At 39.5% G+C, this 18,282-nt stretch overlaps 1 protein-coding gene across 3 annotated transcripts in view; it reads right to left on the bottom strand.

The window, feature by feature from the left end:
• Positions 1-3,091: 3,091 nt before the first annotated feature.
• Positions 3,092-18,282, bottom strand: part of ankrd11 (ankyrin repeat domain 11) — a 106,854-nt gene continuing 91,663 nt past the window's right edge. For 2 of the 3 annotated variants that reach the window (XM_088938897.1, XM_088938898.1), the window contains 7 exons: positions 17,600-17,742; positions 14,955-15,102; positions 7,604-14,703; positions 7,010-7,108; positions 6,251-6,394; positions 5,335-5,427; positions 3,092-4,443 (listed from right to left, as the gene is read on the bottom strand). In XM_088938897.1, coding sequence (XP_088795023.1) covers positions 4,258-4,443; positions 5,335-5,427; positions 6,251-6,394; positions 7,010-7,108; positions 7,604-14,703; positions 14,955-15,102; positions 17,600-17,742 — 7,913 coding nt within the window. In that variant the 3' untranslated portion in view covers positions 3,092-4,257. The remainder of the gene's footprint in view (positions 4,444-5,334; positions 5,428-6,250; positions 6,395-7,009; positions 7,109-7,603; positions 14,704-14,954; positions 15,103-17,599; positions 17,743-18,282) is intronic. The other variant, XM_088938899.1, reaches the window with a different exon arrangement.

The raw sequence follows: 18,282 nt of genomic DNA, 5'->3' as shown, positions 1-18,282 counted from the left end.
CTAAGAGTCATTCTGAACAAGCCAAGAACTATCCACCAAGAAAGACAAAAAACAGATTAAGACGATTGCCCTAAATGTAACAACCAAGATACTGAAAACCTTAATCGCACCTATGGTAATTACGTGGACTGAAATAATGGACAAGCTTGTTTTCTCCACACTCCATTTTGCACCTTTTTCTGCATATGAATACTGTGTGTCTGTACTTACAAAACCAAATAAAAAGCATGTTGGAAATAGGCAAAAATGGGTTTCTGTCCTGACTGAGCCCCACAGTTAAACTATTTGAACAAGAGTACATGATACAAGCAGAATAACCATTATAAACGCAAAGAAAAAAACAAAAGAAACCATAACATTCACATAGACTTGACGATTATATATTCTCTTTATGGTTTAAAAACAGGTACAACAGCTTACTAAAAAAATGCAATGAACACTTACATATTAGTGTAAGGTGGACTGCCTTTCTTTCACCAACCTCTAATCCTATATCATTACTGCAATAAGGTTTTCGGTTGAAAATGTACTTTGAATATTTTGGGTCTAAAATGAATGGTTAAAAAGTCCAGCATTAGAGCAGTAATTCCAAATCAATGAGTCTGTTTATTTTAAAGTTTTTATGGCTCACAAAGATTTTTTAATAAAGCAAAATCTTGTACTTCTAAAAAAAGCCAAAATAGGTGATAAAGTTAAATAAAAAGGCCAAACCATGAAACAGCTACTTTTTTTTTAATGTGTGCATGACAAAAAACAATTGTGTGTTGCTTTTCGATATCTGATGAAACCTGCATTTCGTCTTTAGAATGTCAATACCAAGATAACCTACATGTTGTCTATACTGAAAATTCTTAGACTTTAAAAAAAAGTTTTGTTAGGGGCCTCCTCAGCATCTCAACCTGTGACGGCACTTAAGCAGCAGTCGAACTCGGGTTCGAATCTGTATGAGCTGTGTGCCACGGGGGTAGAATTGATATAGAACCTAGAAGCTTGGTGCTCTGAGTAACGAATGAGCCTCTCCAATAAATCAGCACTGCACCTCAGGTACAGGCCTGTGTTGTACAGTATGTGGCATGTTCAAAATGAGTGACTCAAAGGTAGGAAGGCCAGAGGAGCCAGCCTACACGTCAGAATCCTCCATTGACTTTGTCTGTCTGGTTTGTAGACAGGATATGAAAATCACAATTGGCTATTCCAAATGGATTTGACAAAGTAGTCTATTTTAAATTAAGAAAAGCTATAACAACTGAAGTATGACAACTGGGTTTTTTTTTGCATCCTCTAGTAGTGAAGTGATACTGAGGCCTACAAGACCAATAGACAGCAAATAGATCAATGGAAAGGTATTGTTAAAATTTTAAATTAAGGAAGAACAAATTAAGGCTGAAATATACTGAAAGATGGCTGAGTTGGGTGAGTTGTGGCATTTTTTGTAAGAATACAAAGATTTGAAATGCCACTAATTTTGATTGTGTCAATCAATTTTTTTTAAATTACATATGTACTTATACCCATAACTGTTTTACGTCTATATATTGTATCATAATAAGGACAAAACAGATTCAAGCTAGGGTTATGAAGAAATAACTTGACTGCTGGGAAAACGCCATGCAGGGTCTTCAGTATAAAACCAAATTAATATGAAGGTATGTTTAATATATTGAGTGCTCAGTGAAAGAGAGGCATTGACAATAACAAAAATTCAGGAATCTAAAAAAATCAGTATTATCCTTGGTTTTAGAAATTACAACCCATACTTACATATAATTTATATATATATAACCCCATTGATTAATAGAACAAGCTCAAACCTGGATTTGCTTTCATAGTTATGATTAGGGGTCTACTAAACTCGCAGAGACTTATACTCATTGACTGGTTACAGCAATAATAGTAAATGTAGGAGGTAATTTCTTAATATTCTTGAGTAATACAATAGATGGAACAATGTTAAACAGGCAACTTAGAACTATAAAAAAAGCTTAGAGAAAAGGTTTAGAAATTTAAGCCTTTACTAGATGCTACCTGTGCTACTGCTTTGAAATAGATTATCCATTGTTTTTCTTAAAATATGATGACAGCAGCAAAGTCTTCCATTAGTTCCACTGTTGCCTCTCCTCTGGCTACACTATTTTTGTCCTTTAAATATTGAACACAGTCTAACTTAAGGATTTGCTGGGGGTTGTTACATCGCCAGTAGACCTGTTTGAGACAATTCCAAAGCCAAATGCTACTGATTTTATGCTTCTCTGAACCAATGAAGAGTCACAACGGAAGATAAAGTATTTTACCACAATCTGCATGGAAACGTTCTGCTTATAATTGCTTCACACGAAGGATACATACTTAGCTTGATTGGATGGTATCACTTTACATCCTATACAATCATCTGTCCTTTCAACTTGACTGTTTTCCCTGCCTGTTGGCAGGCTCACTTTATAGGAGTTAACAATAGTTAAAACAGAGGCTCTCAAAGATCCACTGAGCAAAATCGCATTGTCAAGGGAATTAAATTTAAGAAGTCAATTTTGAAGGTTAGTTTCACTGGCCATGTGATTTCATCTCTGTGAAATTGCGAATTGAGTAGACCCCTAGTTATAAATGCCACGTACATATGCATAATAATTTATGGTGTTCTGAATTCTTAGTATTATGTAATGTCTACAACAATGTAGCAACAATCGTTTCTGAATTAGTTCTAGATTTGTAGCATGGTACCTTTATTTACACAATGTATGAGCAGATTAACAGCTGACTATAAAAGGCATTTTCTTGGTTTTGAAATATTTCGTCTTAGCAAAGCTTATTTTTATTATTTTTTACATTATCTCATAACCATTCTGCTACATCTGAAGAATATGATTGCAGTTGTTACAGTCTGATTATTGTTCAAACAGTGCAGGGGTTTCTAACAAAGTAATTTTTTTATTCTTAACCACTTGTCTAATTGCTCACACCTGCAATCTAATGAATGTGGGGTGTCTGTCTCAATTCTGTGCACGGGAGACTGTCTTTAAAATACTGAAAATGTGTACATATTTTGGCCCATGTTATAAGGGAAAAGTGCTGCCCAAAAGTGAACTGTACATACAAAGATAATTTTTATTTATTTCTTTTTACATTTAACTGAGAGTGATGTTACAGTACATAAGTTATTTACAACTGTGCAGTAATGTGTGGCAAAATAAATTATCTAGAAGGCAGCGAGAATACATTGGTTAACGTATATAAAAACTGTACAGAATTTACGGGATACATTTTTTTTCATTTTTTTCCTTTAAACTAATATTGGCTCTGTAGTGTTTCAAGTCACTTTCTCAGAAAGAGAAACAATGAAATGCCCAAGTAAAGAAATATAGACCAAAAAAGAGAATATACTCCATTAAAACATTTTTTTTCTCTGAATGCAGTCTTTTCCTCTTGAATTCCAACATTCTTCTTTGCCTTATGCAGATGTTTGCGGTGGACAGGTGTTGAATACTTAGTTGTGAAAGAAGTAGAGGCCGATTTAACCTGCATGCAAACTTGTGATCACCACTTCCTCATTTTCTCGTCAGATACAGCATCTGTGTCCACGAGATCTATTCTGTGAAGCTGAAGGTGGCAAGTATTGCTTCTAACCAGAGATTCATACATGTATACACACCTCTTAAAACTCCCCATGCGATTCTCTTTAATTTTCCAATTGGATTGCATGATACAGTCCGTGGATGTTTGCTGTTACTTCCAAAAATGTCACGGAGCAGCTGCAGTAGAGAGAGCAAGGGGAGATGCTGAGCACAGTCACTGAATGCTTCTATAGTAGCTCTGAAGGGCAGTATTAATAGGCTCTCCACTAATGTCTGTGTGCATCCCACCCCTTTTTCCTCTTGCTCTGCTGGCTCCTCTGTTGCCGCCTTCTTTTCTCTGGGTCCGATCTGCATTTCTGCAAGTTGTTTTTTTTAGTTTTATTTTTTTGGGAACAAAAAAAAACAAAAAAATGAAAATCACATCCTCCCCTTTACAAAAAAAAAATCATACGGAGAGGGCAGCTTAAAAGCATAGCCATCTGCTTTATCAAAATGAAAGCATCAAAACTTGTAGGGTAAAAGTGCAATTTGTGTTTTCCCGGTAAAAAGATGCTTCCTCCTTATGTCCAAGGGATTCATTAGCAAGTTTATTTTAACGTATTTTCAAGAAAGTATTCCTTTTCAAACTGGCTAGCCCTTACCATACGTTCTGTTTGTCTTTTACCAATTACAGTTTTGAGTATTCCTGTCATGCGGGCAACAGCACAAAGTCATCATTGACGTCGACCATTGGCACGTAAAATGAAGGGACCTCATTTACACAGAGAGATTTGTGTCCTGCAGGGTCCAGCTCCTGCACTTTGAGTTGCCACTCCATCCTCTGAACTGCATTGAGTGCAGCTGCTTCGTGCTGTTGTCTCATTAACAGGCAGGTCTAATTAAAAAAATAAATGCAAGTCAGTCAATGGAAATCAATGTCAAGGGAACAAAAAAAAATCAGTAGTCTACCCACTTGAGTGACCATGATCTTTGTTTCACACACGGGCCTCACTCACGTTCAAGTTACAGAAAATAGCACTTAAGTTTATAAAGTGACACCACAAACGTTTTGACTTTGACGTTGGTTTAGGTTGCCTGCTCAGACAAGGCACCATGTCCTAAGCCACACATCTCCCTGAATCAAGACTCGGGTACAGTGCCATTTTTATATGCTGAATCTGCTTCTAAACTCTTATTTTGCCCAAATAATGACAAAAGGCATAAATCTGGTGATTTTTCTAGCAAATAACATAGCTGTTTACAATATAAATACAGTACTTTAGCGACATCATAACTTATATTATTGCTGAATATAGGATTCTGTTGAGATGGGCCTTAAACTGAAAGACACTCATTTGTAAATTAAGCACTAATTTTTTCTAGAGTGAAAATCAGTGCTTAATACCCATGCACTGTAAATTTGTATCACTGACCAGCTGCTCACTTTAAAACCAAACTGGAAATTATTTTTTAAACAAATCAGTAACATTGTTTAGTTTCTCACAGTCAGATCATTAACAGGAACACTGAAGAGCTGATCAGTACTGCACATTTACTGTGAGCTTGAACTACATGCCAATTTTCATCTAAAAAAAAGCTGGATTTACCAATTAAAATCTTTCATTTTAATGGCTGAATAAGTTACCGGTTAACTATTTAAGTATGAAATTTCTAGGCTAACAGAATCGCAGAAAATCAATCTTTTCTCTACAAAAATACAAATGATATTAAGACTGATACCATTACAGAGACATTTCAAATGAAGCAGAAGCAGTGCAATACTTACCTTCATTCGGTCATATTTGTCATCTACATCTTGGATCCATGATATGAACTGTCGGGCGTTAAAGCGATCTCTCACAGACTTGTTTTCATCACCCTATTTGAAAACAAGAAAAATGTCTCTTCAGTTAGACTTCTATGAATCAGATTTTTACATGACATTTAATTTTTAAGGAATTCTATCCATTAGAAACGCTCTGTAAAAACTGGGGTACACACCATGTAAAACACGTATTTAATAATGAGGAACTTAGAGGCACCTGCAAGTATTTTGTATAACACCTAAAAAAAGCAATGTCAAACCACTTCACAATGCTTTAAATTACAAAATTGAAAAACTTAATAAAGAAAATCCCATTAAAATCACAAAAACCAATTAACATTTCAATCCAGATTTAAAAATACTTAATGCGGATGACCGTCTTAATTATTCTAGGATAGTGTAGCAGAGGTTTGGGGTACAGCACAGTGTAGAGAAACTACAGGAACACACAAATCAGAATCTGCATAGTGAAAGTCACAGCTAAATACTGAGGAGTGAATTCAAAAAGCTTTGGATGTAAGCAAGAGGATTTTAAAATTAAGTTGACACTTGACAGGAAACCAGTGCATGTTTCAATCTGACAAGTAATTCATTACTTGTACATGAACTATTTAGGATTCTAGATTCTGAATATAAAACTTAAGCATAGTTTTTGAGGCAGCTGCAAGTATCAAGTTATAAAAAAATGATAATTAAAATGCTTGAAAACTCCAAACCAGTTTTTCCACAACAGACTACTACAGTTAATTTATGCATGTATCACAGTCTCAATGCTATTTGTTATGTGATAAGAGATATGTCTTAGGCAATCATAATGATACTTAATATCTTGCCTAAGACTACAATTATTCATTATCTGCTCTCTACCAACACTCACCTGAGTCTCTGAAGGCATATTATAGACCTCAGAATCCAGAAGCATGGTGCAGGCACTGAAGGGCACAGCCTGGTTCGCTATCGTTCTTGCTGCTCTGCAGTGAACTCGGAGGACTTCCTGCTCACATGAAACTATCAGCTTTTCCTGTAAAACACAGGGGAAAGGAGATTTCCCATTGATGTAACTCTTCAACCAGTTGCTTAACACAGAGGTAGTACCCATGGATTGGAAAATTGCCAATGTAGTTCCTGTCCACAAGAAGAGTGACAAAACTTCACAAGGAAATTATACAGGCTTGACTTTTATTACATAAAACGTTCTTGGAACAATTATGAGAGAAACTAAATAGGGATCAGATACAATGAAAAAGTCCAAATTTGACATGTTTAGGCTTGTTCAACCTACCTGACAGAGTTCTTTGAACAAACAACAGTACTAATAGAAACGCATAGCACAAATTGATATTAATAAAGTACGTATGTACTTTTTTTGGGACAAAGTACATATTTAAATATACTAGGTCCAATTAGGGAATTTGATCATGAAACTAGAAAACTGTAAACAGTACAGATGCATATGAATGTGCAGACTAGGTTGACAATTAGTGGAGTACCACAGGTATCTGTACTGGCACCACTGCTCTTTCTAATTTATACCAATGATCTAGATCCTGGAATAGTTATTAAACCAAAATAACAGGACTAGCAAACACTATAGAAGCAGAACATAAAATTAAAAAAGAAGCGAAGAAGACCTTACCCTCTCTATGCTGTGCTGAAGCCTCAGTTTACCTCGGACAGCCTCCTGCTGCCTGAACAGCTCTTTCAGAGGCTCCGACAAAGAAGGAGGAGGAGCAATCTGTAGAAACAAAAATAAAAAAAATGAACTCTACAGATCTTCAATAAGCTATTCCATTTAAAACATTTAAAAACTTTGTTGAAACATGAAATGGCAAGAATAGTTCTCAACTACCATTCGAAATTTTTACCTGGGAAAAGTGAGCAACATTTTCATCTATTTCAGGGTGGCGGGGGAGCCGGAGCCTATCCCGGCAAGCAATGGGCACAAAATGGGAAATACCCTAGACACCAGTCATTACACAGACACAAACGCTCACAATCAAACCAGGACCAACCTTCTCAAAAGCCAATAAACCTACCAGCATGTCTTTGGACAGTGGAAGGAAACCAGAGCATCTGGTGAAAAACCCCACAAACACAGGAAGAACATACAGACCTCAAACATGTAACCCAATTGAACTTGGTGCCAGCAATGCTAACCACAGCACCACCATAATTAATTATAAGTCAATCTATTTGCAGAACAATTCAAAATAAAGGAAAAAAAACGTACCACAGGAATGTGGAGCTTGCTGAGGGGCTTGCCATCCAGCAGGTAAGAACCGGTGTAGGTGACATATTCAGCATAGCACTGAGGTGCCTGCGGTGTGATGTAACACAATATTTTCCTCTTCTCCTCAATCTTTTTCCGGATCTGCAGGTACTCAAAGTAGGGGTTTGAGCGGTCACTGTGGTAAGGTTCAATGTCATCTAACTTGATGGCATTAACAATGACTGCTAGGGTCTGTTGAATCATTTCCCGTGTCTGCTGCATGGTGGTGTTGACCAGCTGTGTCTGCACCTGCTGCTGATTTGACTTGGGAAACTTTCTTTTGCGCGGATGCTGTGCCTGAGCATCGTCCTCCTCTGCAGGCCTGCCTTTGCTCTTGCTGACCACAGCAGGAGTGGTAGCACCAGCACTGGAAGTCGTGGTGGTAATGGACTCCTTTTCCTTATCTGCGGGAGCAGTGGTAGTGATGGTGTTGTGAAGAGGAGCAGATGATACAGTAGTTGCATTATTCTGCTTATTCTGGTTGGCCAACATCTGAGCACGGTTCCTGGTGATTCTCTGGGGAATCTCCTCCACCTTTGTTGGCCTGGGAGCCTCCACAGGGGTTGTGGTAACGGCAGGCTTGGGTGGTGTCTCATGGGCTTCTGAAACCTGCAACATACTTGGCTGTGTAACCCCTGATCGCACTGGCACAGAATGAACAGGATTAGACTGAACGCCTGTACTGACAGGAGCCTGGGTATTATTTGCCTGATCCATGGAAGCTTCTGTGTCATATCTCGGAGCATTACAAACTGGTAAGGACTCATCTGCCACTGAATCCTGTATCTCATTCTCATGAGTGTTGTCTGCATCAGTTTGTTCACTCTGCGAGATGGAAAACTGCACATTTCCATCGGTTTCATCATTCTCTTTCAAAGTTGGCATCTCTTCTGGAACGCCAACACCAAGTGCGTCGTTCTCTGGAACTTTCTGTGTTTCAGATTCCTGTTCCTGCTCTGACTTATGGTCTTCAGAAATGGTGAACACATGTGGTGCTGATTCAATCAGAGGCACAACAGCTAGAGAGGAAGGGGTTTCATCTTTATGGACTGGTAAATCTGCCTCCATTACATCAGAGTCATCCTTTACCTCAGCAGTCAGTGATGCAGTTTGAGCCAGAGGAGTTTTGAAGTCCGGCAATTCTGGATCTGCTATATCAGGATCCTGGATTTCCTTATCTTGAAAAGGCAATTCTGGGAGAGAAAAAGGACCCAAATCTAAGTCATCTACTGTGCTAGAGAAAGGGTCTGCCCATGGCACTACTGGGTCATGGCTTGGAGTAGGCGCCATGCTGCTCTCAGCCATATATCCACTTTCTAAATTAGATAGAGTATCTTGTCGGTTCTCCGTTGTTAAGCAAGGAGTGTCTGGAATCAACTCATTGCGTTCAGGGAGGGGCTTGCAATCAGTGAAAAATGATTCCAGTCTGGAAGTGGAGGTCATAAGGTTTGATTCAGGCTCAACAGATGCTATAATGGGCTTTGACTGACTTGGTATTTCATCCACACTGTCTTTGTGTCCTTCAAAGTCAGGCTCTGAAATAGGCACAGGAAAAGGCGTGGGGGACACAGGGTAGGGTGGTGTTGCTGAAGTATGGCAGCTGAGTGATGTGGGAAGGTGCTGCAAGTTTTCTTCAGCAAGTGTGAAGGAGGTGACCTTAGTGGAAGATGACAGATCCGCAATAGTTCTCTGAGGAGATTTCAAAAGCATCTCAGAATTAACACTCCAGCTGACAGTGTGTTCTGATGTGTTTTCCACCAGGCTCACTGGAGGCAGAGAAGGAAGCACCACTTCTGGATCACATCTTTCTGGAGATTCTGTCCAGTCCTTTTTGACAGTTTCTGAAACACAAGCCACAAAGGAGCTATCTTCACCTGCGGTTTCTGCCTCCTCTGTTTCATGCTCTTCACCCTCATCTGCCCCTTCCTGCTCCACGTCTTGATCTTCTGCTTCTGGTGGCAGGAAATCACTGCCATTTGATGGTTCTGATGGAACATGACTGGGCTCACTTGGGGGCAACAGCGGTAGTGGTTGGTGTGGCTCTGAGGGCTCTTCTATATCTAGAGGGGGAAGAGCTGCAGGGGCAGGAGTAGGAGGGGCAGCAATGTCTACACAAGGTTCCTGAGGTTCAGGCCTATGCAATGGACTTGAAGGCTTGCTTAGGAAGTTGTTATATACACTGCCTTCTTGGAGGTTTTCCATGTTGTCTGTGGTAGTAATAGCAGTGGATGCACTTTCTAAAGATGGCTGAGCTGGTTCAAGTCTTGGTGAGGGCATTCCAACATTAGGTGAACAGCAATGAGGAGAGAGGCAATCAAGCCTTTCCACCGATACAGGTTTTTCTTCTGGGATATGTGGGACAGAGGAATCAATCTCAGAGGTGACTGGCACACTCTGTTGCCGGAGGAACTTATCAGAATCGATTTTAAATTCTTCTTCAGAAGCTCTTCTGACATCAACTGATGCTGATCGGTAGAGACTAGACATTGGAAGGCTCTTTGTGGGAGTTAAACATGGATTCTCCTGGAAGCTGTTTGGTGCATTGGCATACCTGTCAAAGAAGGATGGAGAGCAAGCATTCATAGACATGGTCATAGCAGATGAGTTCTGAGAGTCTATACCATCGAACATGAGGTCAGGATAATCCTCTGCACTACACGATGGAGTACGAGGAGTCTGCATTAGTTCCTCATAACTTGGGCAGGATATAACTGATGTTGGAGTTGGAACACCAGTTGGCCGGTTTTGATCTGGTCTTGGAGAGGCAGGTAGGTTCTCCTTAATTTGATGACCTGCCAACCAATCTTTTGAATTCTGGCCATCAATAGGTTGTGACTTCCTGTCAGGAGACATCATTTGAGCTGCAAGTCCAATCTCTTTGGGTTTCTTTTCTTTTAGTGCAGACTCTAAAGAATTTGATTTCTTTGATGTCAAGTCAAGGCTCCTTTTACGAAGGTCATCGCTGGATTTTGCTTTGTCTTTAAGTTTGGGATCCCCAGACCTGTGTCTCAATTTATCCATCTGCTTCATTCTTTCTTTATGTCTTTTATGGCGCTCCTCAATTTCCTGGTCCTTTTGACTCAACATTTTTCCAAAACTAGTCAACCTGAGATCACCATCAACTAGCAGCTTTTCCCTTGGACGGCATTCTTTCCGAGATGCATCTTTGGACTGAATGGTCCTGTCATTCTCATCTTTTAACTTGGTCTTTACATACTCGGTACGACTGTCTTTGTCTGTGTTGTCTTTACTTCTATCCTTGAATTTTGCTTCAAATTTAGGAGTCTCTTCTTTAGACTTGTCTTTTAAATTGGTCACTTGGGGACTCTCTTTCAACGTGACTTCTTTTGAATGTTTGAAAGATCCAAAATTGTCTGTGTACTTGTGTTTTTCATCTTTAATTTTTTCTTTATGTTTGTCCTTCTTCTTCTTGTCCTTGTCTTTAACTTTTTCACTAGTGACAACACTGCTGGCTTTATCTTTTTCAGCCTTTTTAGACATCTCTTTCTCAAACTCAAGGGTCTTGTCTATATCATCCTCTCCATCAGGCTTTGCTCCATAAGGAAAAGTGTAAGGATCAGCCTCTAAAGGCATTGGCTCTTTTTCAAAGGGCAAGCTTTCCCTTCGACCATACATTTCCTTGATCTCTTCTGACTTGTCCCTCTTATCTGCCTTATCCTTCTTAACTTTGTCTTTTTCCTTATCGTGGCTCTTCTTGGAAGAAGAGGAGGAGGAATGTCTGTGTCTCTCCTTTTCCCTGAACTTGTCCTGAGGGTAGGATATGGAGAGCGAGTCTCTTCTTTCCTCAGAGATGTCAGGCAGACTCACACTGGAGGAATCATAGAAGCTGCTGAGTGGTGGCTCATGGCCCCTGTCTGTAAAACTGTCTGATGAGATTTCGCTGATTTTGTCATTGGAATCATCTTTGTAATCGATCAATGCTTCCTCTTCAAGCTTTTCCAAGAGGGACTTCTCAGTTTCACCGTTTCCCTTGGACAGCTTCCTGTCCTTCAGGTGGTCTTTTTCTGGCTTGTCTTTGTACTTGCCCTTTGGCTTCTCCTCGCTTGAATGCCTCTTGTCTGGGAGCTTCTGTTTGTTTTTCTTCTCCTGGTTCGAGTCTACCGATACCCGCTCCTTGCGTTCCTTATGCTTACCATCTCCAGGGTCTTTCTCTTTTTTATCTTTGTGTTTTTCTACAGAAGTTTTCTTATCTCTTCCACTGTCAAACAAGGATTTGTCTTTCTTTTTGTCTTTAGATTCCTTTTCCTTCTGTTTATCTGTGGAGTGCTGCTTTCCATCAGAGGAGTATTTTCTGTGTTTTTCCATTTGGAAAAGCTCCACCTCGTCTCTATCTGGAGTTTCAGACACTCTCATGGAATCACTAAATTTAACACCTCCCCCGTTGTATTCCTCCTCTTCGTCCTCACTCTCATCGGTAAAGATGTCAGCAATTTTATACCAGGTCTTATCTCTACCCTTATCAGATTTTTTCTCTTCCTTTTTAGACTCCAAGAAGTCCTTATCCCTGTCACTATGTTTTTCCTTCTTGTCTTTGCTTTGGTCTGAGGATATTTTCCTCTCCTTGTCTTTTGTGTGGGAGTCCTTGTGTTTTTCTTTAGCCCCCTCTTTTTTCTCTCTGGAACTTCGGTCTGCATCTTTCTCTTTGGGAAGCTTCTCGGTGGGAAATTTTTCACTTTTCTCTTTCTCTGGCTCCATGAAGCTTCTTTCCTTCTCTTTAGGCTTGTCCTTGTGTTTGTCAGCTTTTGATTTTTCCTTTTTCTCCTTTTCCACACCCTCCCCCTTCTTCTCTTTGTCCTTTCCAGAGTGGTGCCTCTCCCTGGTCTCACCAAGCTTCCCAGCACTCTCACTTTCAGATTTTTCTTTGAAGAAGGCTTCATTCCCATACTCTTCTCTTATGGAATCATCTTGCTTTGTTTTGGAATCTTTTCTTTCTTTTACAAATTCATAGGATTCTTTTTTCTCTCTACTGATCTCAATCGAATCCTTTTCTTTTTTCTCTTTGATACTCTCTGCAGATTCCTTCCTCTTTCTCTCCTTTTCTGATGGGTAGTTGGAGATCACCTTTTGTTTATCTGCTAAATCTTTTTTCTTTTCCCCACTTTTTTCAGGAATGTCCTTTTCTTTCTTTTTGGATGTTGTCTCTTTGTCATTCCGTTTTTCACTGTGTTCCTTCTTTTCTTTCACTTTATTTTCTTTCTTTCGATCTCGACTCTCTTCTTTTACGGTCTCAACAATCAGTTTGACAGAATTGTTAGCTTTGTATTCTTTGTAGTCCTTTACTGGATTGTCCCAGCTATCATCTCCATAAAGCGAAGAGTCACATGAATAATCTGAATTCCATCTTTCATGTGGGTCATCTGATGCACTCAGTTTGGTGTCCTCAAGTTCTAAAAAGCGATTCTTGATGTCAAATTCTTCATAGTCCTGCTCTTCCTTGGACACTTTTTCCTTTTTCGACTTTTCCTTCTCATCCTTGGTGGTTTTCTCTTTTTCTGATTTGAGATACTTCTCTTCTTTTTGATCATTCTTTTTATCAGTCTTGGAGGACTTATCTTTAGACCTTTTCTTTTTATCATCTTTGTGAGTCTTTTGTTTCTCTTCTTTTGGCTTTTCCCTGTCCTTTGCATTTCTTTCTTTGTCTGCCTTGAACGTTTTGTCCCTCTCTTCCTTACTGACTTTCTCCTTTGTGGACTCTTTTGCCTTCTTAGATTTTTCCTCTTTAGCAACTTTAGCAGTTTCTCTTCCAGAGATCCAATCTTTGTCTTCAGACTTACCCTTGGATAATCGGTCTTCCTTTTTAAAATGTTCTTTGTCATGTCTGGAAATTTTTACTTTGTTTTCTGCAGGAGTCTCTGTCTCCACTATCAATGATTTTTGCCCAGTGTCATCAAAATCAAAGGTAAAGCTCTTGACAAACTTTTCGTTCATGTCCTGATTAAGCACCAGGCTGGGAGCCTTTTCTTTCTCCTTGTTTTTGTGTTTGTGTTTTACTTTATGCTTTTTTAACACTTTGCCATCCTTGTCCATTTTGGAGACAGATCCATCAGTGTTGGAGTTCTTGTAAAAATCCGTGGAGCTCTTTTTCTCAGATGTGTTAGTATGGGCATTATTCTTCTTTTTGCTCTCCTGCTGTTTTTTCTTCATTTGCTTTACTGACTCTAAGCTTGAATCTTCCGAAGAATAATCAGTCTCACTGGATAACCCAGATCTGTCCGAGAGGGAGCTTACATCAGACCAAACTGGGGAGGAGATAGTCTTCCAGCCATCTGTCCTCCACTGCTTTGGGTGCTGCTCCGCTAAGGACGTGAGTTTCTGGGAGGCCAAGCTCCCATGAGAGGAGGAAGAAGAAGAGGCGGATAGTGAGCTGAAAACAGATGCCTCTTTAAGGCTCAAGGCAGAAGAGTCCTTGACACAGCTCGAGCTCTGAACTGAGCCCTTATCATCCTCGCTTTCCATGTCCTCACTCTCCGACTCAGATGTGCAGAATTTGTCATTTAGTTTGCCGAACCGCACCTCCTTGCTGGTGTTATTTTTTGTCTCCTTCTTTCTCTTCTTTTTTACTTTACTTTTTTCTTTCTGTTGCTTGGAGGTCATGGCTGCAGATTCCCTGCCCTTGGTGCTGGCAGGTGGTGGAGGCTGCCTTGTTGTGGGCGTTGGGGAAAAACACAAGGTTTGCTCATCCTCATCTGAGCTGTTTGTGTCAGAGAGGATCCGCCGTGCGGTCTTCTTTGGTGTGAGCGAGTTGCTTTTGGAATAGGTTTTGACCTCTTTAGTGATGGAAATGAAGCTGTTAGCTTTGCTCAGCGTGTCCTTGCGGAAATCCTTCTTGAGTAGATGCTTGTCGTCGACTGGGGGAACTCTCTCCTCCTCGTCATCTTCGTCAAACTCATACTCATCCTTCACAGGTGTGGGCGTAGGTTTAGGCTGGTCAAGGTTCTTCCCTTTCAGCTTCAGGCCCTTTTCAAACTCCGAGTCTGTATTATTGCCATCAACAGAACTGGACGGCGCAAACGATGGAGCATCCTCCTCTTCTGAAGATTCTGTTAAGACACATGAAGAAAATGTTTTGGTGATATCATTCGTTCTTTGATATACAATGTATGTTAACATCTGGAGAGATAACTGTGCCAATGCTAAGATGCACTTCTCATTCATTATGCATTTTTCTTCAAACACTATGCATGACAGTACTCTTTGGGAAATCACTGTAATAAGAAAACTTAAAACACAAATCACTCAATATTCAACAATGATTTAATAATATGATTCAGACTTGAAAAACAGGCCTTACCCGAAGAACTCTCCTCACTTGAGGTATAAGTGCCTTTTCCTAGCAAGAGATTCAGCATGGTTGGGGAGTTCGCTACTTTTAATGGCGTTTCGCCCTTTCTGTTACTTTGACGAGGGTCCCCTCCATATCGCAAAAGCAGCTTCACCACCTGAAAGATCAAAAAGGAAAGTAGTAAATCTAAGACAATCTTCTAAGGATTACATTTAAAAACTGACACACCTGTAATGTATAGGAGAAATGACCATTACATAAAGAACTGTAATAGTACAGGAAACAAGTCAAAGAGTGGGGAACGTTTTTTCTACAATGGACTACTGACGCACAAAAAAATCACCACAATACAAAAAACAAAAATGAACTCAATATTGTTAGAGTTAGAAATATCTCATCTATTTCAGTGTTATGACCCGAGATTTGCCTTGGCGATTCTTGTTATATCTGAAGTGAAGGTATGCCATGCACATCTTGTTTTTCAAATTCATGGCTGGTACACAGGTGGAAAAGAGCTTTGGAAACAGCGGCTCGCAGCAGCATGGTATACCAAACAAGGACACAAATTTCAATGCATGTTCATTTCACTTGGATCAAGACTTAGGCAATACATTCTTTCTTGGCTAGAGCCACTAATTCCCTCTGAGATTCAACAATAGCTGAAGCACCATCAGTAGTAGGATTACTGTTCACTGCTGCTGTAATCTTCTCCAAAATAGTATCTTCTTTGGTAGTGCCATGCATAGATGCTAAAGAAATTTAAGCGAAAATTTAAGTGAAATTTCAGAATCAGGTATAATCCCAGGTAGAAAATTGCTGGATAATATTGGTTATTAACACTGCATCATCAATAACATTTTAATATCTTGGGTCACTCTGGAATTCCATCTGACAGACTGGCAAGATAAGCTTTCACTTTCATAGATAATTTAAGTTTCTCTGAAGCCAGTAAAGCTGTAGGAGAAACACTCTTTAAAAATCCTCCTGTTGGCTGTGGTCAAAGCTTTTTTGGATAGGGTAGCTCACTGCATAATTGACTTGCACAACACTTTCATCTCCTTTCAAGATCTAATTAAAATTGCTTGTTGATTACTGAAGTTCTTTTTAAGTGCTTTTAAGTTGTCTGCATGGAGTTCTCCCTGCAGTTTTTCATATTTAATATACTTTAAGTTCTGACGTTGATTTTCTTTCATAACAGAAAAGGCTTCTCCATAAATCAAGAAAAAAGGGATTTCATTTCACATCCACAATAAAAATTGTTTATTACAAAAACACTTCACATCTTACTTTTGCTTGCAGTAGCCTTTTTAAAAATTTAGTGTACATTATTATTTTATACATTCAGTTTACAGTTCCTAAAAATGAACGCCACTTACAGGATTGAAACAGTTGCCAGATGGCATGCCAAAATTATCCTACACTCTACCATTAACACATTTACATGTAACAATGCACTGCATGCATGGGTACTTTATAAAATTTCGAACTGTTAAGCCTCCCCAAACTGGAAAAACAAACTGTGTACCTTAACCTGTCAGCCCACTGCTACTTCGCATGGAGAAAATGACAAAGTGTAGGACTCAGGTGAGTGCCTTTATTGGCTGAGCTCCTTGAGTGCCCCACAGGTACAGTCATTCAAATTTTGTACTTTCAAAAATACTTTCGATGGTCCAGATGTAATTAAGCAATGGGCCACATCAATTTTGGATCAATGGGGCCAATTGTTTTCCTACTCCATATCTTGCACTAAAATTGCAGTATATGGAAAAAGAAATTCTCACTCATATTTTCATATTTACTACCTATATCTTATTTATTGCTATATCTTCCAATGATCACATCTTCATACGTTTTCCTGCCTGTCACTTGTGTGATCCTGAATAATACAGTGCATCAAAAGAAACCTACTATTATTTTTTCTAAATACACGCACAAATACAGCCTAATCAATCATTTATGACTGACCATAATACACTTAAGAAGTGACTGTTATAAACACTAATTTATGAGGTGACTTAAGCTGTTGATTGTCATGTCTGGCGAAGCAAAAACAGCACAGAAAGAAACCAACATACCTGGCTTATCAAAAGAACACCACTTTTCTGCCACTGGTACAACTAAAGCTTAACTAAGCAATGAGTTCTATATTTTTTATTTCCTCAATCTGGAAAACATTTAATATAAAAACATACAAATATGAAATGTATAGCACTGATCTTCTTTCAGTATATTTTGTAATTTTTGGAATCAAAACCACGTTTTGGGGTTAAGAGAGTAAGAGGACAGGGAGTAGCAAAACTCTGGTTGAAGAGTGGCATCAGAGAGGCAGAAAGGACAAGGACCCAGAATTAATGTTGAGCAGTTATTCGCTCACTCATATACAATCTATATAGAACTGCTTGTCAAAGACAGGCCACGCATGGGGACCGCAAGTCACAAAACCTTGCCTTGCATGGGCCCTATGACTATAACAGTATGTGCCGTGTAGAGGAGATGTGTTTATCACCAGAATTAATTTACATGTCAAGTGTGTGTAATATGACTGTGAACTTGCCACAAAAACGACTGATGTTCCAAGAGACTACCTTTGCTGTTGTAGTTATAAGTGATATTTCTTTTGATTCGAGCTAATCGTTTGACACCTATAAACCGACCTTGAAGTGCCCATTGCTGGACGCGTCATGTAGAGGGGTGTCGTCATCTAAACCTTTCGTGTTGACTTCTGCCCCGGCTGCCAGCAGCTGCTTAGCCACATCATAGTAGCCCCTGTTGCAGGCCTCATGCAGAGCAGTCCAGCCTAAAAATCAGGAATGAAAATAACTGACTGATTCCCACAGCAAAAGATAAGTGCAATAGCAATTGCAACCACTCAGTAACAGCAATTGTAAATTAGCTCCAGCGTAACCAATTGCATTTACACAAGCTAACTAGCCTCCACCCATACTCAATTGCAGTGGTTGTGATGGTTTCAGAATAAAACCAGTACAGTACATGTACGGTAGGTATCCTCAGCTTTTAACTGCATCTCAAAGCAAAGAGTCAACTATGAGCAACAAGGATCAAGAACAAGACTGATCAGAGAGTCCAAAAGGACTCCAATGGTAACTTTGAAGGGCTTACAGGTCTTTATCTCAAAGACTGATTAGTGTGTATGTATCACAACAATAAGCCAATTTCTCCACGAGTCTGGGGTTGTGAAAGCCACTGCTCAGGAAGCCCACACAGTCTTGTTTGAGCACAAAACTCTCCCAAGTGCTGAGAAGATTCTGGACCCATGTGGGAAAAAGGTTTTGAGGTCTGATGAAACAAGGAGAGAATTTCCGACCTTAATGCAAAA

The sequence above is a fragment of the Atractosteus spatula genome, chromosome 21, assembly GCF_055471065.1.
Source record: "Atractosteus spatula isolate fAtrSpa1 chromosome 21, fAtrSpa1.hap1, whole genome shotgun sequence".
NCBI classification, from domain to species: Eukaryota; Metazoa; Chordata; class Actinopteri; order Semionotiformes; family Lepisosteidae; genus Atractosteus; species Atractosteus spatula.
Note: the sequence above shows the minus strand (reverse complement) of the source record. Positions and strands in the feature narration are given on the sequence as shown.